General features: G+C 43.8%; 1 protein-coding gene across 1 annotated transcript in view; it reads left to right on the forward strand.

Annotated features, from left to right (window-relative positions):
• The window catches only part of LRP1B (LDL receptor related protein 1B), a 1,757,966-nt gene that overhangs the window by 1,154,934 nt on the left and 577,223 nt on the right, over positions 1–25,809 (forward strand). The window contains exon 28 of the mRNA XM_040358043.1: positions 19,075–19,206. Within this exon, the coding sequence (XP_040213977.1) occupies positions 19,075–19,206 (132 nt within the window). The remainder of the gene's footprint in view (positions 1–19,074; positions 19,207–25,809) is intronic.

The following is a 25,809-nucleotide window of genomic DNA, read 5'->3' on the forward strand; positions in this document are numbered from 1 at the left end:
AGGTTCACCCAATCTTTCACCCTATGATGTAGGTTCCAGTCCACAATTCTTGTTAGTAGGGCCGCCTGATGGTATTTTCTAAGATCAGGTAGAGCTATGCCCCCCCCATTTCTGGGCAGATTTAGTCTGGAAAATCTAATTCTTGGGGGCCTGCCTCTCCAGATAAAGGAGGAACAAGCTTTACGGAAACACAAGAGTTTTTAAAATAATTTATTAGTCTGCTCCGGAGGCCGCCCCCTGTCTTCTTTAGCTCTGTTTACCAGGGGGGGCTTCTTCTTTGACGTCTTCAGGTGGGGGCCGCTCTTCGCCGCCGTCCGGTTCTCTTCCACCGCCGGGGGGGGGTCGCTTTTATAAAAGCGCCCACTCCTCGGGGGGTTTCCTCTGACGTCTTCGGGGGGGGGGGTGTGCTTCTTCTTCCGCTATCCGGGGGGGTCTTCTTCGGCTATCCGGGGGGTCTTCTTCACTCTCCGGGGGTCTTCTGCTATGTTCGCCGCTCTCCGCTGTTGACTCGGCGCACCCCGGTTCTTCCTCCAGCTGTCCGGTGCCTTCTCCTTCAGCGCTGAACGTCTATCTTCTTCTTCCGTGCTGTGACGTATTATTCTTCTTCCGGGCTCAGCGAGAAGAGCCGGCGTGTCAACATCGGGTGAAGAGAAGAAGATGACGTCACAGCCCGGAAGAAGAAGAATACGTCACAGCACGGAAGAAGAAGATAGACGTTCAGCGCTGAAGGAGAAGGCACCGAACAGCTGGAGGAAGAACCGGGGTGCGCCGAGTCAACAGCGGAGAGCGGCGAACATAGCAGAAGACCCCCGGAGAGTGAAGAAGACCCCCCGGATAGCCGAAGAAGACCCCCCCGGATAGCGGAAGAAGAAGCACACCACCCCCGCCGAAGATGTCGGAGGAAACCCGCCGAGGAGTGGGCGCTTTTATAAAAGCGACCCCCCCCCCGGCGGTGGAAGAGAACCGGACGGCGGCGAAGAGCGGCCCCCACCCGAAGACGTCAAAGAAGAAGCCCCCCCTGGTAAACAGAGCTAAAGAAGACAGGGGGCGGCCTCCGGAGCAGACTAATAAATTATTTTAAAAACTCTTGTGTTGTGTTTATTGACTTTAACATTTTTCCTCCAGGTGAATGGGTAGGGGTAAGATGTACCCCATATCCATTCACTTAGGGTGGGGGGCCGGTATCTGGGGGCCCCCTTATTAAAGGGGGCTCCCAGATTCCGATAAGCCTCCCGCCCGCATACCCCGACAACCAACGGCCAGGGTTGTCGGGAAGGGGCCCTGTCCTCATCAACATGGGGACAGGGTGCTCTGGGGTGGGGGGGCCCCACAGTGCACCCCCCTGCCCCAGAGCACCCAACCCCCCCATGTTGAGGGCATGCAGCCTGGTACGGCTCAGGGGGGGGGGGCGCTCGCTCGTCCCCACTCCTTTCCTGGCCGGCCGGGTAGCGTGCATTGGATACGGGTCTGGTATGGATTGTAGGGGGACCCCCTACGCCGTTTTTTCGGCGTAGGGGGGCTCTCCTTACAACCCATAACAGACCTAAGGGCCCGGTATGCTCCTGAGGGGGGAACCCATGCCGGATTTTTATTTAAAATCCGGCGGGGACTTCCCCCTCAGGATTCATAACAAACGCCGCACACGTGTAGAATTGGCGGGAATCTCCCGTCGCTTCTATGACGGCTTTGTCTCTATCGCGGCAAGCCAGCTCGGCGCTGGCTCCCACGATGGGGCTCGTAGGAGGTCAATCTCGCCGAGAAAGGGAGCGAGATTGACACAATATCGCATGCACCTACTGTAGGTTCACACAGACACTATTGATTCTTTTAGCTATCTGTAAGGGAGGCCTTCTTCCCAACAACTACAAGTTTAAGGAACATTCCTCCCACTGACCACTACACTAATGTATCATGAGTTGTAGCTATAATAATTTTTACCAGGGATTCCCTGAGATTGGAAAGTTATTTTAAGGGTTCAACTGTGTTAAAATGTTTTAGAAAGGCTCACCTTTATTGTTTAATATCCAGTGCAGCAATACACTGTCTCAACTGTGGTTATGGAGTTGGGTGTATGGGGTTGTACTGTGTTTTTTTATTTTGTTTGTTTATTTATTTTTTTGTGGTTGGACTGGATGGACTTGTGTCTTTTTTCAACCTGACTAACTATGTAACTATGTAACCTGCTTGGCACATGCTCAGTTGCTCTATATTTTTTGTCACTGCGCCAAAAATCAGAGCCAATAGAGGCCGATCTGTTGACAAGCTAAAGATTTACTGCTGGTCCAGGTCTCTAAGCTTCAGCAAAATAACAGCTTCCGGCAAAAAGAAACAGAAACAATGCTGATGGCAATTTACGGCACACACTTATCTTGATAGCATACTGTAAATATTAATGTGGAATGTATGTTCCTTGCTAAAGAACTACATTTTTTATCAAGTTGTTAAGGGTAAAGCTCCACTTGAAGGCATGTGTGTCAATTTTGGATAAATTAAGAAAGGGTTATAAACCATTTTGGTGTCTTTTTTGCCATCTGTGTCCCATTGGGGAGATATCTTTTTCACTTCCAGTCCCATAGCTAAAACAGTTAGATGAAATTCCCTCAAAATTAAGGAATCTCACTGGAGGTTTTATCCTTTTAAATTGTTCTGACAACCCAAAATTTGGGATTTTCATTTTTCAAAATGTACAGTAATACAAAAAAAAAAAAATAGTCTGCCCACACAGGGGCTATGACTGGCGACATTAAAAACATAAATTCACACTCACAGTATAAACAAAGGAGGGAGGGCCTCTTCAAATAATCAAAATACTGCCCGAGGGCCCCATACCACTAGGGGGGCCCATCAGGGTTGCCAGGCTCAGTAAAACCAGGGACAGTATGTAAAAATCTGTGTTTTTTTTTACATCTGTCCCTGATATGTCCGAAACTGACATGTTTTTGATGTAAAAATCCAGGGATTTTAGCTGAACCGCCTCTACACTGCCTCCTGGCGTGGTGGCCATCTGTAAGCCCGGGGGCCCCATAATCTTCTATTGCCCGGGGGCCCCATGAGTTGTCAGTCCGCCCCTGGTGAGAACACCCAACATTCCTAGGTAGACAGGAACATGATTAGTAATAGTAGTATGGAGCTCTCACCGTTTGAGTATAGAAATGACAAAGCCCACTAGGTTCGTCCTAAAACTAAAATACAATTGCAGTTGGGTACAATGTATTTGTTGTTGCTTTGAATGGAGGTGTGGATATGTTATCCCTATTTTTATACAAAACAAAAGCATCTGCAAGACTCATTTTTTTTTCTTTTGAATGCCAAAAAAACATTTTCAACAGAAAGTAATTTTGCAGAGTAGAAGAGAAAAGTATAGTAATTGAAAGCAATTGGAGTTGAGCGCAGAGAGAGTTTTGTGTGGCGGATCTGAGGCTTTTGTTTGGGATATGCTGTGCCGTTATGTTGCTCTGATACTCATGTGACGTTAAGAGCAACAGGTCCGGTATGTGGGATGCGATTGAAGTTATTCATTATATCTATATGGCTTCAGGTTTCAGACGTCGTTTGAAGTCGTTTTTCACATGGTTCCTTGGTTTGGAAGTAATGTGCTTTATTTATTGAGGGAAAGCGGAGATGGGAAAACAAATGGATTGCTAATGCATTCTGTTGGGTCAGTACATTATGTAACCTTGTACTGCGAAGGAGCAGATTTGTTTGTCCTTTCTCTATTGTCATTGTAGTCATTCGTGTGTGCGTTCAGTTATCTCATATTTTTCTGTGCATTCATACGCTGAAGCTTTCCACTCTGCTTAACACAACCAATTAGACGAACCTGTTAGTGAAGTAAACGTCTGCTCATAAAAAGTGCAGTCAGTTTGATGATTGCAGCGCTAGTCTGGGAATAAAACAGAGCTGCTACACCAATGCCTTGGAAAAAGAAACACATTTACAGTATAAAGTACAACAATGTGCTTTATAAATGCACTTAGCACTCTACTGGCTTCAAGACTCAAAATCTGCTGGAGCGCTATTGAATGAATGTGGGGAAAGTAAAAGCCAGTCATATGACCCGTCAAAGTCACATAACCAGTAACCTGCTATCAGGAACGCTCTGCAAGACCTGTCATCCTCTGCGGAATATACATTCCGCACAATGACTGCACTTCCATGAATAGGCAGAGTGACATCATCCCACATTAGCCAATCAAAACATCCAATACCTGGCACCCAGAAGAACCCGGGGAGAAGATACTTCACAGGTGTCAGATCATTGGAACTAAGGTACCGGTAGCTATGCTGGGAACTCAGCCTGCTCTCCTCTCATGGCTTGTGCTGACATGCCCCCCCCCCCTAGGGTGACCACATTTCCAAACTACCATTCAGGGACACCCTCCCTTCCCAAAGATCATCTTGTGCTGTAACAAATCACAGCACAGTGATTGGACACAAGAGGCGGGATTTATGATTTCTCCAATTACAAGCAGGGGGCGGGATTGTGCTCCTCCAGGCATTCCCGGCCAGGACAAGTACTGTCCGTGAGTAAAGCGGTGATGTGGCGCCCTTTTTTGGGGGTATCAGATTGGCCCGGGGGGGGGGGGGGGGGCTGTGTCAGTTTCATTCCATGACACTGTATTGTCCTATAATGAAAGTGCCTGGGACAGACCTGAAAAATGCGGGACTGTCCCAGGCAATCCAGGACACGTGGTCACCCCCCCCCTCCTGTACAGCCTGTCACTGGGAAGCTCAGTGTGCTGCTGGTTTTCCTCCCCCAGCTCGTATGCAGCAACAGAGGGAATGTGATCACTTATAACAAAAAGGAAAAAAGGTGTTTAAAATGTTTTTTTTATATCTACCGTATACAAAAATGTTTTGCCTTCCATTTCTATTTTAAACAGAATAGCTTGTTTTACAAGGTAATCGATTACAATCACTTTAACCTGGGGTTCGTGGACCCCTAAGTGGTCCATTGATGGGTTTCAGGGGGTCCGTGAGTGTCAGATAATAAATAGCATTTACAATAACGATACAGCCCTCCTTCTTGTCCCAATCAATGCTTTGCTATGAAAGAAATGAAAGGAAACTCACGTTGTCACTGTACCAATCGCTAAGTGTCTCTTGACTCGTTGATCCATGTTTACCATTTCAATTTGTATCATCGTCCTCCACACAACCTTGTGCTACTCCGTAATAGCAAGTGCTAATTCCAATTTTCTAGTAGTAGTATTAGTAGATTTGAGCACAAATTGTTTTGTTTCATTTGCACAAGATGATTGCCATTCATTTTTGTAATAAAAAGAAGTGGGATTTTGTCAAGATTGTTTACTTCATTCAAACTTTGTGCATGTCATATACACTATGGGCTAGATTCAGCAAGAATTTACGCCAGCGTATCTGTACTGTTCTGTATTCAGAAAGCAAGATACGCCGACATTAGTCTAAGATCCAACTGGCGTAAGTATGCACCGTCGTATCTTAGGGTGCATATTTACTCTGGCCGCTAGGTGGTGCTTCCGTCGTAGAATATGCAAATGACCTAGATACGCCGATTCACAAACGTACGTCCGTCTGGCACTATTTTGTTACGTCGTTTACATTAGGCTTTTTCGGCGTAAAGGTTGCTCCTGCTATTATGAGGCGTACGCAATGTTAAGTATGGACGTCGTTCCCGCGTCGAATTTTGAATTTTTTACGTTGTTTGCGTAAGTCGTTCGCGAATAGGGCTGGACGTAATTTACGTTCACGTCGAAAGCAATGACGATTTGCGGCAGAATTTCGAGCATGCGCACTGGGATTCTTTCGCGAACGGCGCATGCGCCGTTCGTAAAAAGCGCAACATACGCGGGGTCACCATTAATTTAAATAAAACACGCCCACTTCATCCCCATTTGAATTAGGCGGGCTTACGCCGGCCCACATATGTTACGCCGCCGTAACTTAGGGCACAAGTTCTTTATGAATACGGAACTTGCGCCCTAATTTATGGCGGCGTAATGTATCGGAGATACGTTACGCCCGCACTAAATTACGCAGGGCTACCTGAATCTAGCCCTATATTACCAGAAGTATTGGGACGTCTGCCTTTACGCGCACATGAACTTTAATGGCATTCCAGTCTTAGTCCGTAGAGTTCAATATTGAGTTGGCCCACCCTTTGCAGCTATAACAGCTTCAGCTCTTCTGGGAAGGCTGTCCACAAGGTTTAGAAGAGAGTATATGGGAATGTTTGACCATTCTTCCAGAAGCGCATTTGTGAGGTCAGGCACTGATGTTGGTCGAGAAGGCCTGGCTTGCAGTCTCCACTCTAATTCATCCCAAAGGTGTTCTATCGCTTTGAGGTCAGGACTCTGTGTAGACCAGTCAAGTTTCTCCACCCCAAACTCGCTCATCCATTTTTTTTTTTGGACCTTGCTTTGTGCACTGGTGTTCAGTCATATTAGAACAGGAAGGGGCCATCCCCAAACTGTTCCCACAAAGTTGGAAACATGACATTGTCCAAAATGTCTTGTTATGCTGACGCCTTAAAGGGACACTAAAGGTTCCTGTTTAAAAAAATAAAAAAAATAACAAACATGTTATACTTACCTCCACTGTGCAGCTCGTTTTGCACACAGTGGCCCCGATCCTGGTCTTCTCAGGTCTCTCAGTGGCTGTCTCGGCTCCTCCCCACAAGATCTAACCCTCTTCATGGGAGCTCTCTCCCATGTGGGTTAGTTCTTGCAGGCACGCTCCTGTGATACAGCCGGTGGCTATAGCCACAGACTGTATCACTCGGCCCCGCACCCCGGCGTGCCACGTCATTGGATGTGATTGACAGCAGCGCAAACCAATAGCTGCACTGCTATCAATCCATCCAATCTAGCCAATCAATGGCCAGACTGAGTGGAGAAGAGGACGTCGGGGCGAGCACAGCAGGTGAACAGGCTCAGGTAAGTAAAACGGGGGGCTGGGGGGGGGCGTCATTGCCAGTTTTTTTTTTCGCCTTAATGCATAGGAACAAATCTTTACAACCCCTTTAAGAAATCCCTTCACTGAAAATAAGGGGCCAAGTCCAACCCCTGAAAAAACAACCCCACACCATAATCCCCCCTCCACCAAATGATTTGGACCAGTGCACAAAGCAAGGTCCATAAAGACATGGATGAGCCAGTTTAGGGTGAAGGAACTTGACTGCGATCCAGGCCTTCTTGTCCAAAATGCCTGACCTCACAAATGTACTTTTTGAGGAATGGTCAAACATTCCCATAGACACACTTCTAAACTTTGTGGACAGCCTTTCCAGAAGAATTTAAGGTGTTATAGCTGCAAAGGGTGGGCCAACTCAATATTGAACCTTACGGACTAAAACTTGGATGCCATTAAAGTTCATGTGCGTGTAAAAGCAGGCGTCCCAATACTTTTGGTAATATAGTGTATGTATGAGGCAATAACATTTAAATAAAATGAAGTACATGGCCCGGATTCAGAAAGAATTTACGTTGGCGTATATATTGATACGCCGCGGAAATTCTAGGATGCGCCGGCGTATCTTCTTTCTGTATTCAGAAAGCAAGATACGCCGAAATTTGGCTAAGATACGACTGACGTAAGTCTCTTACGCCGTCGTATCTTAGTTGCATATTTACGCTGGCCGCTAGGTGGCGCTTCTGGAGATTTACGCGTAGAATATGTAAATTAGGTAGATACGCTGATTCAGAAACATACATCCGCCCGGCGCATTTTTTTTTTACGTCGTTTACGTAAGGCTTTTTCCGGCGTAAAGTTACCCCTGCTATATAAGGCGTAGCCAATGTTAAGTATGGACGTCGGACCAGCGACAAATTTCGCGTTGTTTACGTCGCTTGCCTAAGTCGTTCGCGAATAGGGCTTTGCGTAAGTTACGTTCACGTCAAAACCAATGAGGCTTTACGGCGTAATTTGGAGCATGCGCACTGGGATACGTCCACGGGCGGCGCATGCGCCGTTAGTAAAAAAACGTCATTTACGTGGGTCACCATTCATTAACATACAACACGCCCACTGCCTGGATAATTTGTATTACGCGGGCTTATGCTGGACCACATACGCTACGCCGCCGTAACTTAGGGTGCAGGTTCTTTCTGAATACAGAACCTGCCTCACTAAGGTACGGCAGCGTAGCGTATCTGAGATACGCTACGCCCGCACAAAGTTACGCCGGGCTTTCTGAATCCGGGCCAATGAAGTACATATATTCATTGCATGCAAAGTTGTGTTTATGTTGATTCTTCTAGGAAGGGGTCATACCTTCCTAAAAATGCGGGGATGGTTTGCGAAAACAAAGTTATGCTGCTCAAAGCATCCAAATTCATGTTTCTAAAGTACAATTGAACAGAAATACTTGGCCTGGTTGGGATCACCTCACGTCTTTCGACTTGTGTTGAAAATAAGCAATGCATGCTAACATGGATAGCAATATAGACATGTCTACTAGTTGTGTACTTCATAGATATAGAGAATATTGATGTACATGTTTTGTACATCAAACCTGAAAGCTGGACAGTTGAAGAGGAAAGAGAGACCCAGCTGAGGGATGGTGTGGAAGTGTGTTTGCTCACCAGCCGCCAGTGGTATTGGCTATTTTTTAAGGTTTTTGATAATACATTCCCTTTAAACTCCCATTGGGTGATAATAAACATAACCTTTCTAAGCGAATGAAGCAGACTGTGGTTTTATCACCTGGGGAAACAGAGCCCAGAAGAAGATGGAACGCTCTCACAAACCTTGAGTTATAATGTCCCAGCTGAAATATTTTTTATACGCTGCCGTGAGAGAGCCGAGTATTTCACAGTGAGGAATATTATTAGGATGAGAAGGCAAAAGCAATTTTAAAAGAGAAATATTACCGAATCTTTAGGGACTTTGCCATATAAATTACCTGCTGAGAAGTTGGTGCATGGAGTTTATGCCTGATGATGCATAGTAGGAGAGCAATGACATACGCAAAGGACTTTATTTCAAGGGTGACTCCAGGAGAAACATGTATAAAGTAAACATTACATATATAATGAGGTCTGTGAAAAGTAATAACACAACATTTCTTGTTTATCCGAGTACCCCAAGTAACATAGTTTTATGAGGTTTCAAAACGCGAAGGAAGTGAGGGTGACACAGACATAGGCGTGGACAAGGGGGGTGCCTTAATTCTTGGGTTGGCCACCCATCAATTGTGATCTGCCCATCAATCGTGGGCAGGGGACAGGTAAACTGTGATTCTTATTTGCCGTCCCCTACCACCTGGACAGGAGGGGCGGCGGGTGAAATTTAGTCAAACCTATTTGTATTTTCCTCCTGCTGCAGCTGAAAGTAGGCTTCTCCTCCTCTCCTTCTCGCCAACATTCAGCTGCCACAGGAGGAAAATACAGGAGATCTGTACTGATATATGCCAACCCCACCACCCCTCCTGTTTCTGTTTTTGTCCTTTCTGCTGCCTGGTTCCCCCTTGCCCCCCCCCCCATTGTTTCAGATTGGAGAGTGGGGAAGAGACCCGGTAAATATATATCAACCATGCATATGTATTTTCTCCACTGTAGGTGGCGCTCTGCAGTTGAAGAGGGTAGTCAAGAGGAGCCTAGTTCCTCTATGATTGCCTCAGTCACAGGGAGGCAGCATTCAATTGAATTCTGGTGTCCCATGTGACCTTGGTGGCCATCACTGGGTCAGGCAGTCTATTTAAAGTGATTCTAAAGGCTTAAGATTTTTTTACCTTCATGCATTCTATGTATGAAGGTAAAAATACTTCTCAGTGCAGCAGCCCCCCATTCCCCCCTAATAGTTACCTGAGCCCCATCGTGATCCAGCGATAAGCACAAGAGCCTCGGCTCTCCATGGACGCTCCTTCCTCAATGGCAGAGACAGCAGTGGGAGCTGCTGCTGTCAACCACAGCCAGTGAGTCGATGTGTGGCTCTGTGTATGAATGGACATACAGAGCAGTGGCTCGGGAGTGAGCCTGCTTGGGTGCCCCCCATTGAATGCTGATTGCCCTGAGGCCACTCTGCAGAAGGTAGGGGCCAGGAGAGAGACCCAAAAAGAGGAGGATTTGGGTTACTCTGTGCAAAACTGCTGCACAGAGTAGGTAAGTATAACATGTTTTGTATTTTTAAAAAAATGCCTTTACTATAACTTTAAGACCTTGGCTCCCATGTTTGGCACGCATTTCACGTGTGGGTAATGTAGGGACAGTGCTTAGCATTAGAAGAGTAGGGAAAGTGCAGGGACGTGCCTTACTTCTTGGAAGCCTCCCCACTTGGGTGTATACTGGCCAGGTCGCATTCCACCCCTTAAGACAGATGTTGTCGGCACACCTGGGACCTACCGCTACTACTTATCACTGTTGTCTTATCACCAGGCTAGTTGTGCATGGCTGAACTTGAATTTCAATACAGTTCTGTTTTTTTGGCAACTGGACTCATTGGCCCGGATTCACAGACATCGGCGCACATTTATGCCGCCATATCGTATCTCCATAGCGCAGAGAGGCAGAGTGGCAAGCATTGAATTCACAAAGCCAATGCTGCCAAAACTGCGCTGGGTTTCCAAGGCGTAAGTCGGCGTAAGTGGAAGTGGGCGTGAGCCATGCTAATGAGGCGTGACCCCATGCAAATGATGGGCCGAGCGCCAGACCGATACGTATAACGAACGGCGCATGCGCCGTCCCATGGACGCATGCGCCGTCCCATGGACGCATCCCAGTGCGCATGCTCAGAATCACATCGGAACGACTCCCTAAGATACGTCGGATCACTGCCTACGGCGTGAACGTATCCTATGCCCAGCCATATTCACGTACAGCGTAAACTACGTAAAATACGCCGGCTTGAGTTCCCTGGTGCAGCCCTTTGCATGGATGCTGCTGAGTTACACCTCCTTTATGGGGTTTAACTTTACGCCGGACGTACAACTTACGCGCACCAGGCATAGCCTGCGTCGGGCAAAAGTACGATCGTGAATCGCGGTATCTCCCTCATGTGCATATTTGAATAGAAAATCAATGGGAGTGCCAAATGTGTCCAGCGTAAATATGCGCCCACTCTACGCCGGGCGTAGGCAAGTTACGTCGGTGGAATGAAGCCTGTTTTTAGGCGTACAGATACGACGGCGCATATTTGCACTTACGCGGCGTAACTCGAGATACGTCGGCGAAAGTGCTTTGTGAGTCCGGGCCTAAATGTTTACTGCCACCGCACCACACTCCACCTCACCACAATCCTGTAATACGAAAAGGTTTTGCTCTCCTGTTGGTTTGTTCTTTCTTGTAACCTACTTTGTTAAAGCAGTGTACAAAGCTTTACAAAAGATAAAGCAATTATTTTCATGGCAAGAGTGATTATTTTCATGACAAACTTAATTCTCCTGTGGGACAATCCAAGTTGCTTTGTATCTCTTAAAAAGTTCCCTATATCAAACTTATAGTGTGAAATCAGCAAGTGTTGTAGGGTTGGGCAAGTAATCTCATTACTGGCATCAGTAGATACAGCTCCACTGAGGACTGCACATTACAAATGTTCTCCACAAGAGTGCCAGCAGAGCTAGGTATGCTCTGATATATTAACTTCTACTAATTAAAAGCCATGAATTATAGAGTTTTACTATATCTTTTTTTTTTTTACCTCGTTGTCACGAGTTACATTATCTGAAGAAAACATTTTCTGTTGGTGTTCTAAAAGTTTTATCTCCCAACTAGTGGAAGAAATACAAAAATTCTGTTCTTGCTTTACTTGATCATTTAACATCAACTGCACCCAACACTTATATATTGCAGTTCTCTGTGATTGGTGGCAAGTTTAATTATTATTCTTTTTATCTTTCCGGGACATCGGTGGAGAGATTATCCATATCAGAATTTCCAGTTTATCTTACTACTCTGGCAATTACAAAGGCAATTAATGGAGTGGTGCTTCTCCAAAGTTACTGGTCAATAATATTGCCCCAACTCAGAAGTAGAAGATCATAAGGTTGAGTTATTAAACCTGGAGAATTCAAAATGTGGTGCAACTGTGCATGGTAGCCAATCAGTTTCAAACTTCAATTTGTTCAAATAAACTTTTGAGGAAAAAAACTAGAAGCTCATTGGTTTCTATGCAGATCTGCAGCAAATGTTGAACTCTCCAGTTTAGTAAGACACGCCCGCTGTGTAGAGCTGACTGTGCAGGCGCCGTATAGTGCCGACTCACAGCTCGGCTATTTCCGGAAATCTGGTGACGCGCGTTGTGCGACAGGGGAACTGTTTCACAAGCCGTCAATCATGTAACCCAAGGATAGGAACGCCCAGTCCCGCAGTCATCAGAACCCTGAGGCAGGGATAGGAACGCCCAGTCCCGCAGTCATCAGAACCCGTAAGCCCTGGACAAAATCAGAATATAACGGTATGTACGGAGAGAAAAAAAAGACCTGCATACAGTAAATGTCCTTAGTATGCTGGCTCTAATGTTAGAAATTTGTTTTTAGGGTGAACCCTCGCTTTAAGTTTTTCCCTGAAGGCCCGATGGTTTTCTTCCATGCGGATGTTTGTGGGCAGAGCGTTCCATAACCGTGGTCCTTGGACTGCAAATATTCGTTCTCCCTTTGATTTGTAGCGGGACTTGGGGATGTGGAGGAGGTTTTGGTTGGTTGATCGGAGAATGCGATTGGGGGTGTAATGCTTTATTTTCTCGCACAAGTATTGAGGAGCGTTTCCTTGTGTGCACTTGTGGGTAAGACAGAGAGTCTTGAATGTGACCCTATCCTTTACGGTTAGCCAATGAAAGGTCCTCAGTGAAGGTGCAGTTGTTCCAGAGCTTAGTAAATGAGGTAAAGCTTCACTTTGCAAAGAATACCCAATCATATGCTAGGGAAATAAAATAACAGCATGATCAAATAATGGAAGTCAGCAGAGCTTCTGCTCATTTATTAAAGAGGAGGTCCGGGAAAAAAAATATATTAAAAGCCAGCAGCTACACATACTGCAGCTGCTGGCTTTTAATAAATGGACACTTATCTGTCCTGGAGTCCAGCGATGTCGGCAGTAAGGTTTCCGGCGTGAAGCTGAAAGGCTACACTGCAGCCGCCATTGTGGGTAAGGGAACCTGGCAGTGTAGCCTTTCAGGTTCACACCGGGAACCCTACTGCGCATGCGCGAGGCCTGCTCCTCTCTCCTATTAGCCCGGCGGCCAGGAGAGGAGTAGGAGGGAGCCCCACGGTGACGTTGCGGCCGCATCACGGCCACGGCCGGACTCCCAGAAGTGGGAAAGGGTACCTGTCTTTGACAGGTATCCTGTCACCCCTCCCCCAAAAGGTGCCATTTGTGGCACCGGATGGGGGGAGGAATCTTGTTTCTTAACATGTTGCTGTCATGTCCAGATGAGTACTGGGTGGAACAATGCCGAATGCCAACACTCTAGTATATCAAAACCAGTGCTTTTCAGATTTCTTTACAAAGAATACCCAATCACATGCAAGGAAAATAAAAAAAAAACAGCATTTTTTGCTTGCACATGATTGGATGATGGAAGTTAGCAGACCTCCCCCTCATTTACTAAGCTCTGGAGCAACTGAACTTGCAAAAGTGCACAGTCTATTTGCCTTTAGTAAACCAACCCCAGAATATCTCAAAAATTAGAACCCAGAGGAAAACTGCTCTGACAATACACAATAATGGCGCCTTGTGGCATTTTTGGTCTTGTCACATTGCGGTAACTGTGAATACAAATCGACAAGCGTTCTATAATGCAGCACAGGCCACCCAGTGGTCAATATCATTACACCTGCTGCTCCAATAAATAATAAAGAGGATTCCCACTGACACTGAGTAATTATAATTCCCCCCCATATGTGGATGAATCTGAAGTGCGTATCGATCGCTGTCACCATAAGGGAGCCCTGAAAACATAACTGGCTTTCTGTTTTTGCATCCAGCAGATACATAAATAGATTTTATCCATCTTCCCTATACAGTAACATTTATATACAAGCACCATACAAGTACTTTTTTTGATGAATTAGGCATCGTTCAGCAAGCTCCGATGTTTACCAGGATGCCTTTTATTCCTTTGCATGAATTAAATATTAGAGTTTTTTGAGACAGAATTTTTAAAACCGACCCGGGCGTCCCTTGGATGCTCTTTTTCCAAGAAGCAATTCTCATCCCGAGCACACGGATCACAGCGAGGTGTCTCTTGCATAGTGCAGAAAGGCTTAATTTTGTTTTCATACCTGTCAATAGAAGTAACATCCACCCAGGAAACCAAACACTTAATTTCTGTCTTGTGGGTGTTGCTGTCTGTCCAAAGAAGCGACGCGGCTATTGTTAAAGATCAAAACGAGAGAATGCTGCTTCCTTTTATTTTCTGCTGAAATCAATAAAATTGTATTTTTTTTTCGCACTGCATACCTTGGGCAAGTTAAGTATGATGTGTTAGAGAACAACAATTTATTGTATTTTATCTGTGCCATTTAACCCCTGAAAATAATAACAACAAAAATATAATAATGGAAAAGAGTACCGCTCCAGGCCCTGCGACCTATGCTGTGCTCCCGCCCTGTAGTACTGACAGGTGCAGACTCTGCACTGATCTGTGGAAAAAAAAATGTTCCTGGACTGCCGCACTCTGATAGGCGATTTATTGAAACAAAATGAACAAAGGATAAAATCCAAAGCTGTATAACATCCAAAAATTCATGCAACACTGCAATCAATGGTAGAAAGTGGACATAGGGGACAAAAAAGCTAACATGTTTCACATCATGGATAGATGCTTAATCATAGCTCAGATTAAGCAATTTTTGGATGTTATACAGCTTTGGATTTTATCCTTTGTTCATTTTGTTTCAATAAATCGCCTATCTTGGTGCGGCAGTCCAGGAACATTTCTTTTTTCAACAAAAATATAATATATCCACTGAATGACCGGAAGGATTTACCCCCAGGTAATTTTTTGCAATACGGAACTGCGTCGCTTTAACTGATAATTGTGCAGTCGTGCGGCATTGTACCTAAACAACATTTACGTATTTTTTTTCCACAAATTGAACTTTCTTTTGGTGGTATTTGATCACCTCTGTGGTTTTTATTTTTTGCGCTATAAACAAAAAAAGAGCAACAATTTTGAAAAAAAATAATGTTTACTTTTACTGCTATAATAAATATCCCAAAAAAGAATTCTTCATCTGTTTAGGCCACTACTGTATGTATTCTTATATTTTATTGGTAAAAAAAAATCACAATAAGCGTATATTGATTGGTTTGCGCAAAAGTTATAGCGTCTACAAAATAGGGGATAGATTTATGGCATTTTCAATATTATTCAATATTATTATTTTTTATTACTAGTAGTGCTGTCAAGCGATTAAAATTTCTAATCGCGATTAATCGCATTAATGTCATAGTTAACTCACGATTAATCGCGCGATTAAGGAGGTTCACCCTTTAAAACATTTTTTTTTTTGTTTTCTTATTTATTTTTTATTTTTTTATAATATTAAATTGTGTTTTTTTTTTTTTTACATTTTGATCACTTTTATTGCTGTCACAAGGAATGTAAACATCCCTTGTGACAGTAATAGGTGGTGACAGGTACTCTTTATGGAGGGATCGGGGGTCTAAAAGACCTCCGAGCCCTCCTTTGCACTTCAAAGTATTCAGATCGCCAAAAACGGCGATTCTGAATACTGTGTACTTTTTTAAATCCGGCGCCATTGGCAGCCGAGAAACCCGGAAGTGACGTCATGATGCCGCTTCCGTGGTTTCAATGCGGAGACTGAATCAAAGCCGTTTACGGCTTAGTGTCAGTCTCCGCCTGGACACAGAAGGCGCCGGATGGAGGATCGGGTCTCCCGGTGGGACGCGAGGCCCGGTCAGAGCGGCGAAAGGCGGCGGGAGGGGGGGATGTCCCCTCCCGCTCCTCCGGCATAACAACCGAGCGGCTTTTAGCCGCATCAGTTGTTATGTTTGGATAGCCGATCGCCCGCTCTAAACAACGGTACCGGGATGATGCCTGTGGCTGCAGGCATCATCCCGGTATAACCCCCGAACGCCGCCTCGTTAATCGCGCGATAAAAAAATTGACGGCGTTAACATGGGTTTGTGTTAACGCCGTTAATAACGCGTTTAACTGACAGCACTAATTACTAGTAATGGTAAATTGGTGAAGAAATATATATATATTTTTAATTTTTTTATCAGCGATTTTTAGTGCTACTGTGACATTGCGGCAGAAAGATCGGACACTTTTGCCACTTTTTTGGGACCATTGACATTTATACAGTGATCAGAGCTAAAATAAGCCACTGATTACTGCATAAATGTCACTGGCAGGGAAGGGGTTAACACTAGGGGGCGATCAAGGGGTTAAGTGTTCCCTAGGGAGGTGTTTCTAACTGTGGGGGGAGTCTACTGATTGGAGGAGGAGAGAGATTGCTGTTCCTGATCACTAGGAACAGCAGATCTCTCTCTACTTCCCTGAAAGAACGGGGATCTGTCTGTTTACATTGAGGGACCCACTTAAAGCAGTTGTACAGTTAAAATGTTTTATTTATTTTTTCCTCACCTGTAAGGCAAAGGGCATAATGAGCTAGAATGCACCGCATACTAGCTCATTATGAAATACTTACCTAAGAACGAGGCGTTGGTAACTTACCTGGTCCACGCCGAGGGAGATGACATGTTGCCTTGGCGTGTCTTCCTGGTATCGCAGCACCAGCGCTGTGAGTGGCTGGAGCCGCAATGTCGTCACTCCGGCGCATGCGCATGGGAGACTTCTTTCGGGTAAGGTCCGGCGTCTGCTGGGCCTTCAGCTGAGAATCCCCTGTGTGCATGCGCCACTGCAGTCAGCGGAGCCCTGCACTGCTGCATTGTTTTTTTCAATTGTATATAGGAACATGGTGGGAAGGTGGGATTGCCTTCATCCCAAAGTCAGATAGAAATAGTTGGCACTACAGATAACTAAGCTCTAAAATTATAATATATACAAATCTTTATTAGAAAGTACAATAATCCATAGAATAAATCAAAAGCATGATCGTTTGTAGGAAAGATCGGTAACAGGAAAGAAAATCGCTCGACTGTGTTGATGGGGAATCCCTCCTGCAGTGCTATCATGTTCTGCTGGTGGGGAGCCTTCCCTGCCAGCAGAACACAATTATCGCTGCTAGCGGCTATAGACACTGGCAGTAATTGCATGCAAAAAATTCAACAGTCTGGCTATACTAAAGTCGATATCTGGATCGACTTTAGTACAACAAGCCTGCCCATAGATGGATCGAATCTCGATCGGTCCCTGCTGAACCGGCTGAGATTCGATCCATCTATGGCCAGCTTAATTAACAAGCTCATGTTTTTATTACTCTGCTCTTTCCTCCTATCTTTATTCTCCTTTGTTACAACATGGACACTGCAACACAGATAACTGGCTCTTTGTTCTGCTTCTTTCTGTCTTAGTCTGAGCCCTGCTGTACAGGGACTTGATACCAAGTCAAATACAGCTACTAACATTGCTTGGAAAAAAAAAAACACTTTAATAATGTATTAATGAATACAAATCGGCATTAATTTGTGTATTTTATATCTCCCTGGAGTTCAATTTTAATTAAATTTCTTCTTCTCTGCACTTCAGCAGGCTGAACCCGTTTTATCTTTGGTTGAAAGCCATCAAAAATAGGTTTCCATTTTTTACAGACACGCCGCATACTCCTTATTCTCTTCAGGCATTCTACTATCAAACATTTTCAAATTAAATTAAATGCGTTATGCCAGCCACCAAAAAATTAAACATCCCCATTGGGGTCTTTTACTTCTTCTGAGGGCAGTGCCAGGGCATGGTCATCTAGAGTCCAGGAGGAACATGCCAAATTGAGCCCCCCCCCCCCCCCGAGATGTATGAGCATTATGTGTCAGCAAAATCCCCCCCCCCACACACAAAAACACTGAGCACTAATCTGCATGCTTATCCCCTTAGCATAAATACCCTCCTCCTCCCAGTACAAATCTGCCCCTTCTGTATTCCCCCATCTCTGCACAAATATTTGCCCTACCATCCCTCAAATCCCCCCCCCCAAAAAAAAATCACCCCTCCTATCACAAATTCTCTACCCCTAAAATTTCCCCTCCTAGTACACTTCTCCCACCCAACACAAATTCCCTCCCCCTCAATCTCCTTGTTGGGATCCTACAGACACTGCTGAGAACTCTCCGTATGGGCAGACAGCAACTCAGCTGCAGGAACTGCCAAGAACTACAAGGGCCCCATCACATGATACCACAGTACCCAGGGCAGCCTCCCCTCTTGCCCAACCCTTGCCCCGGGCTTGCCTGAGGGGCCTATGTTAGGGACCTTTTTTGTCCTAAAAACTTGGACTCCTTCGATGAGCTCCTTTGCAGTGGCGGCTGATGCTAAATATTTGAGGGGGGGGCGGCAAACTAACGCCATCCAACCCCCCGGATGGACTAGAAAGCGGCAATTGGCGCAAGCAAATAACCCCCACATGGGAGACGAACAGCGCATGGGATGGCGAAGATCCCACCGGGTGTTAGATGAATGAGAAGGTGGCTGCGGAGAATAACCTTAACATAGGAGACAGGGGGAATGAAAAGCCGGGCCATTCTCCTCTCAGTTCTCCTCCTGGCTGAACAGAAAGTGTGTCCTGAGACACGATTGGCCAGTGTGTCCTGAGACATGATTGGGAGTCCTATGACTCCCTCGCCAATTGGGTCTCAGTAGCTGCTTCCTGATTGGCTGGGAGAAGAATCAAAAAGACAATAGCGAATATTAATTTGCTAATGTCACAAAACTGGGTGGTCACAGGGCGCAGTGTACTATCCCACCCTTTTTCCAAGCCAATTACAAAATCAGGTTTTAATCAATTGCTTAAAAAAAAAACATTGGGATCCATGCGTCCGGCGGCCTGCATGTAGATTAGGGGGCCCGACGCAAGGATTAGGGCGGGTGGCACCCCAATTGGATGGACTGCCACTGCTCTTTTGTCTATTTATGTCAAATTTTATTTCCTATTAAAAATGAATGGTTTTATGTATGTGTTTCCATTGGTTGTGTTTTCCTGTATAGACAAGTCTAAGTGTTTTCATATTGTCCTTTCAGCTCCCAATCCTTGTGCCGCTGGCAATGGAAGGGGCCCGTGTTCTCATCTGTGCCTGATCAACTTCAACAGAACTGCGGCTTGTGGCTGTCCACACCTGATGAAGCTATCCTCCGACAAGAAGACATGCCAAGGTAAATCCCCCCCCCCCCCCCATGTTCCAAGCCTCCTCTGTACTGGTATTTTAAAGCCCAACTCCGACTATCATTCATGTAAGCTAAAGAAAGGATCAACAAGATCAACAGTGTACATCATACCAGCCATCCGTGAAAGCCGCTCAAGCATGTCACAAGTCTGTGAGATACAACACAATAAATGTAACAGGTAGACAGCAGGACCATAAATGAACACAACCTGAGAACATACAGGTGTACAGTGTAGCCCAACACTAATGTGGAAAAGACTAGTGGGCTGAATCGCAAAGGAATGCAGTCCATGTTTCTAGGTGATTCCTTTGCAGTTCAGTGTGGTGCAATATTGCATCCTACTGTATTCATATGAATGGGCTGCAAATCGCACCAGTTTCCATGAAAAGTCGTGCATCCACTGCTTTTAAAAGATGCAGTGCACCAAATTGCACTACGGTACCATGCAATCTAGGGCAGACAAATGCACTACATTTACAATCTGTGTTTGGGGTGTCATTAACAATGTATTGGCACCCGCAGAAGATCACAAAGGCAGTGTGGTAGAAAGCGGAGGGGAAACATGTATGCAGGGCCGTCACTCCTGCTAGGCGAACTAGGCAGACACCTAGGGCACACTTTTGACTAGGGGGTGCAGTCATGACCCGCTGACTTCCCTTTTATAACTAAAGGAGGGGAAAAAAGGGGGGAAGGGAATTCTGCCTATAGAGGGGCCTAAAGGGGTTACTATAAGCAGCAATTAATGATCAAAGATAACTACGATACAAAAAAAAGATTTTTATTAGGTAGTATCAAAAAGTATGGTGTAAAAAAGTACAGTAGTTGGTGAACTATAAAAGTTGGGTATATATAAATAAGGAAGTAATTACCATGGACGAGATCACAGACGGGACTAACAAAAAACAAACACTTTTTGGCTGAACACACATACGTCCGGACTGTGACGTCAGTTTATGTTTGTTTTTTGTTAGTTCCGTCTGTGATCTCGTCCATGGTAAGTACTTCCTTATTTATAATTACCCAACTTTTATAGTTCACCAACTACTATACTTTTTTACACCATACTTTTTGATACTACCTAATAAAAATCTTTTTTTTGTATCATAGTTATCTTTGATCATTAATTGCTGCTTATAGTTACGCCTTTAGGCCCCTCTGTAGGCCGAATTCCCTTCCCCCCTTTTTTCCCCTCTTTTAGTTATGACTACTTGGTTACAGCAACAATACCCAAACTGGGCACATGATCTATTATAGGTTTTTGACACTAATTACCTATATACTAGTGGCCATCTTGCGCATCCCCTTCTCCTTCTTCATGCCCTTTTACATTTGACTTCCCTGTTAGCCTGGCCGGGGAACACAAGCGGCCCTACGCAGTATATGTGCATGGGCCGGTCCAGTAGTACAGTTATTTCAAGTGTGGTTGCTATGTATTAAAGCTCAGCTCCAGGCAATTATTTTCACATGCCGTGGAGCTGTGCCTACACGGGTTAACTGCTGGTTTTGTCAAGGGGCAACCAGAAAGTTTATACTCACCCGATCCTCTGCTCCAGTGGCAAATGGCGCTCCCCCACGATCCAGCAGTGGACTGTTCCTGGTGTCTTCATGACGCCAAATGCACATATACTGCGGCAGGGCGGCCCTACCTGTACGTGATTTCTAGCTCTGGGTCTGGGGCACACACACACACACCGTCAGCAACCCGCTCACGCTGTGTTTGGACACGGCAATCAGCGGGGACTCAATGTTCGCTGGCACCCTGTGATTGTTCTATGTAAACAAGTCAGATCACTGTTCTGTGAGAGGGGAAGATGGAGATCTTGTGTTTTTGCTAAGCACGGACACCGATCTCTGTCTTCCCCCAGTCAAAGCCACATTTAGAAAGCACCTCTCACACATTTAACCCTTTGATTGCCCCGATCGCTCCTGATATTAACCCCTTCCCTGCCAGTGTCATTACTACAGTGCAGGCCCCGTACACACGACCGAGTTTCTCGGCAGAATTCAGCCAGAAACTCGGTCGGAGCTGAATTCTGCCGAGAAACCCGGCGTGTGTACACTTTCGGCCGAGTAAGCCGACGAGTTCCTCGTCAAGCCAAATAGAGAACATGTTCTCTATTTCCTTGTTGTTCTATGAGGAAAGTTGGCTCGCCGAGATCCTCGGCGGCTTCACACAGAACTCGACGAGCAAAACGATGAGTTTTGCCCGTCGAGTTCCTCGGACATGTGTACGGGGCCTGACAGTGCATTTTTCTAGCACTGATCACTGTATTGGTGTCACTGGTCCCCAGAACGTGTCACTTAGCGTCAGATTTGTCCGCCGCAATGTCGCAGTCCTGCTAAAAATCACTGATCGCCGCCATTACTAGTAAAAAAAACTGTAAAAAAAAAAAATCCCATAAATCTATCCCATAGTTTGTAGAAGCTATAACCAATCAATATGCGCATATTTTTTATTTTTTTTTACCAAATATATGGAGCAGAATACATATAGGCCAAAATTGATAAAGACATTTGATCTTTTACATTTTTTTATTGGGTATGTATTATAGTACATAGTAAAAAATATATATATTTTTTTTAAATTGTCGCTATTTTTTTGTTTAAAAGCGCAAAAAATAAAAACCACAGGAGGTGATCAAATACCACCAAAAGAAAGCTCTATTTGTGGGAAAAAAAGGCATCCATTTTATTTGGGTACAGCGTCGCAGGACCGCGCAATTGTCAGTTAAAATAACGCAGTGCTGTATTGCAAAAAAGGGCCAGGTCATCATGGAGGGTAAAACCTTCCGGGGCTGAAAAGGTTAATAAAACAAAGTATTTTAGAGGTTTCAAAGTAGTTTTAATTTTCACTGTTTTCTATTATTTATTTATTTATTTATTTTTTCACTCTCTTGGCAATTAGATTTGCACATGTAGAAGTGCTGGGTTTGGAATCACAATTGTTGGTATTTTAGCCAGGTTTCTGTCACTGGCTTTATTCATTCCTGACCATTCATATCTTAGAGGCACAAATCCCAGTGGTCATGCCTATTCCTTACAGCATGGCCAAGTTGAGACTTCTGCTGAAGGAGATAACTACACAAATAATCGTATTTTATTTTGGTCAATATTAAATACAGGTTTCATTGATGGACAGGAATGTGTTGTGTGTAGACTGCAAAATCACATCTAGGCACACTAATTTTATTTTATTTCACTGGTCAGTGTACTCAATAAGAACATGTGTGTCTTGTGTGATAAAATAGTGTTGACCTTATCAGCTCCTTTTAATTGGCAAGAGTTTCCGAGGTTGAGTTACTAAAGGCAAATAGACTGTGCACTTTACCAGATGTTAGTAAATGAGGGGACATTCTGCTGACTTCCATCATCCAATCATGTGCAAGCAAAATTGCAGTTTAAAAAAATATATTGCACGTGATTGGGTAATCTTTGCAAAGTGAATCTTTACCCCATTTACTAAGCTCTGGAGCAATTGCACTTGTGCACAGTCTATTTGCTATTAGTAAATCAACCCTCTGTGGTTCCTAGACATGTGCACTTCAGAAAAGTTTGTTTGTTTTGCTTCATTCATTTTTGTTTTATTTCGCAAATTAGAAAATAAAAAAAAATTGTAAATTTGTAAATTAGAAAATTTGAAAATTCGTAAATTCGTAAATTAGAAAAAAATTGTAAATTTGTAAATTCAAAAATTTGTAAATTCAAAATGTCAGATTTCGGAAATTCGGAAATTCAAAAATTTTCAAATTCGGAATCTGGAAATTCGGAAATCCGAAAATAAGAAAGGAAAATCCAAAAATTGGAAAGACCAAAAATCCCCAAATTCTAAATAATCAATAACTAACTAACTAACTAACTAACTATTAAATTATAGTTTTTTTGCTGTGACATCCACGTTGTGACCAGTTTTTATTAAAGGGAACAAATTTTTATTTTTGGAGTGCGGCCGTCCCGGTTCTTTCTTATACATTTTTGCATACTATTGCAGTGCCTGCACCCAAGTGTTTGGACTCCACTTTGCAGTTCTCTGGGACCTCTGAGCGGTAAACTTTCTTTCATTAAATTATAGGTATTGGAATTTCCTTTGCAATTTGGCTGTTAGTGGACGTAACGAATATAAATGTATCTGAAGTTACGCATTATCCGAAATAAAGAATGCTGCATCTAAACAACTAAACTAAATAATAATAAATAATAATATGTTTTTATTATTATTATTGTTATTTATTATTATTAATTTGTTACGCTCCATTCGTTTAGATACGGCATTCGTTATTTTGGATAATTCAAAACTTTGCATAAATTTTCATTTGTTACCTTCACTAATAAACAAATTTGAAAGGAAATTCCAATACCTATAATTTAATAGTTAGTAATAGTTAAAGGGTTTGTAAAGGAATTTTTTTTATCTTAATAGCTTCCTTTACCTTAATGCAGTGCTGTTTTCATGTCCTCATTGTTCGTTTTTGCTCTCAAGTTGCTGTAATTCTTCTCTGATCTCCACACTTCCTGGTTGTCTGTTTCCTGTTAACCACAGTACTGGGAGCTTTCTCTCTGTGGTCACTAATCAAGGAAGTGTGATTACTGTGTGTCTAAAACCCCTCAGCACCAATCAGTTTTGTTTTCCAAACCATCATTGCCCTGTATTGGCTCTGTGGCTCTGTACATCACAGAAGTAGGAAACAGCATGCAAAAACGAAACTAGAAACTACAGGTACATTATAGGATTGATTTTTATCTATTTTTAATTGTTTTTAAAAGGAATCAGTTAACTATTATGTCTCTATACCCTGTAAACAGTCATTTCAGAAAAAAAAAAAATCCTTTACAACTCCTTTAAGTTATTATTCCTTTTTTAAATTTTTTCAGATTCATGAATCCTCGCGTTTTCGGATTTTTGAGTTACGAATTTCCAAATATTCTGAAAAATTCAGAAATTCAGATATTTTCGAATTAACGGATTTGTCTAAATTTGTTAAAAAAAAAAACGAATTTGTAACTAAACAAATTGAACATGTCTAGTGGTTCCCTGAAGAAAGATCTGTGGTGGAGGAGGCAGTGACACCACATTATGTCACCTCTTCACAGCCTTTTTTAACCACTAAAAACGTGCACCACAACACAGCAACTGTGTGCATTGCAGGTGGTTGTGGGGTGGTTGCAGTGCAGCCCCATTAAGGTCAATGGGTCATTTCGATGGACAGTATTATCATACCTCCCAACTGCCCCTGATTTGGAGGGACTGTCCCTGATTCAGAGCAATGCCCCTCTGTCCCTCTTTCCTCCTCATTTGTGCCTCATTTTGGTCTGATCTGTATAGATGTATAGAAAATGTAAATTTTATCTTTCAAAAAGTGTTTCATCCAAATTCTAAATTGCTGCATTTGTAAATTTTAAAAGCCAATATAAAGGAAAAATAGTGGTAAAAAAAAAGCACTTGTGGATTTATTTAACCTTTTTTTCAGTTAAATCTCCTTTAAGGGTGTGTGGCAAGAGGCTTGTCCTATGACTACATACATTTACTAGTAGGTGTCCCTCATTCCCATCTCAAAATGTTGGGAGGTATGAGTATTAAGCCTCGTACACACGACTGAGGAACTCGACGGGCGAAACACACCGTTTTCCTCGTCGAGTTCCTTGTTAGGCTGTCGAGGAACTCAACAAGGCAAGTTTCTCCATTCCTGTTGAGGAAAAAGAAGACATGCTCTCTTTTTAGGTCGACAAGATCCTCGACAGTTTCCTCGTCGAAAATGTACACACGACCGGTTTCCTTGGCAAAAAAAAAATCCCAGCAAGTTTCTTGCTGGTTTTTGCCGAGAAACTCGGTCATGTGTACGAGGCCTTACGCATTGAGCACAATAGAGAGGATAATTTTTGCCATGCCATGGGATGTGTACACCCCCGTTTGCTGCCTTTGAAGCTTAAAGGGGAGCAGCTTAAACGTGTGTTCTTACCACCCCCTAACTTCTAATGTAAACAAGGCCTAAAAGTAACGTGCCTATGTAATGTACATATGTAATGTAGATCTGAAACCTCCTGTAGTTTTAGCAAGATATCTTGGGGTCTTGGTCAGGGGTTATTGATAAATGACCACTACCTATTTACAAACAGGGCATCATATGAACATTAATAAAAAAAATGTTCTGATTGTTTTTGCGTTCAGATTTTTTTTAACCACTTGCGGACCGTCTGCCCATGTACTTTGATGCCTTCTTCAGGGTGCATGTGGCCACTATATTAGTACTATAAAAAGAAGTGCAAAATTCCAATATAAATACAATAGTTTGCAGATGCTATAACTTTCATGCAAAACAATCAATATCCACTTACTGGGCTTTTTTTTTTAAGTGGAAGTAAACCCTCCTATTGTTTTCAGCCAAGGAAGCTGCCATCTTGGCCTCTGTTTAATCTTCAGCTGCCATAGTGCTGTACATGTGATCAGCTATGACACCAACCATTGGTTGGTTTGACAGTTTGGTTGAGAGCACAACCAATGTGTTGAGTTGGCATTTCCGGCATGCCGGGAATGTAACTGTTTTTTGAAACTATTAAATCGATGGGTTTACTTACGCTTTAATCAAAGACATGTAG

Source organism: Rana temporaria, chromosome 6 (genome assembly GCF_905171775.1).
Source record: "Rana temporaria chromosome 6, aRanTem1.1, whole genome shotgun sequence".
NCBI lineage: Eukaryota > Metazoa > Chordata > Amphibia > Anura > Ranidae > Rana > Rana temporaria.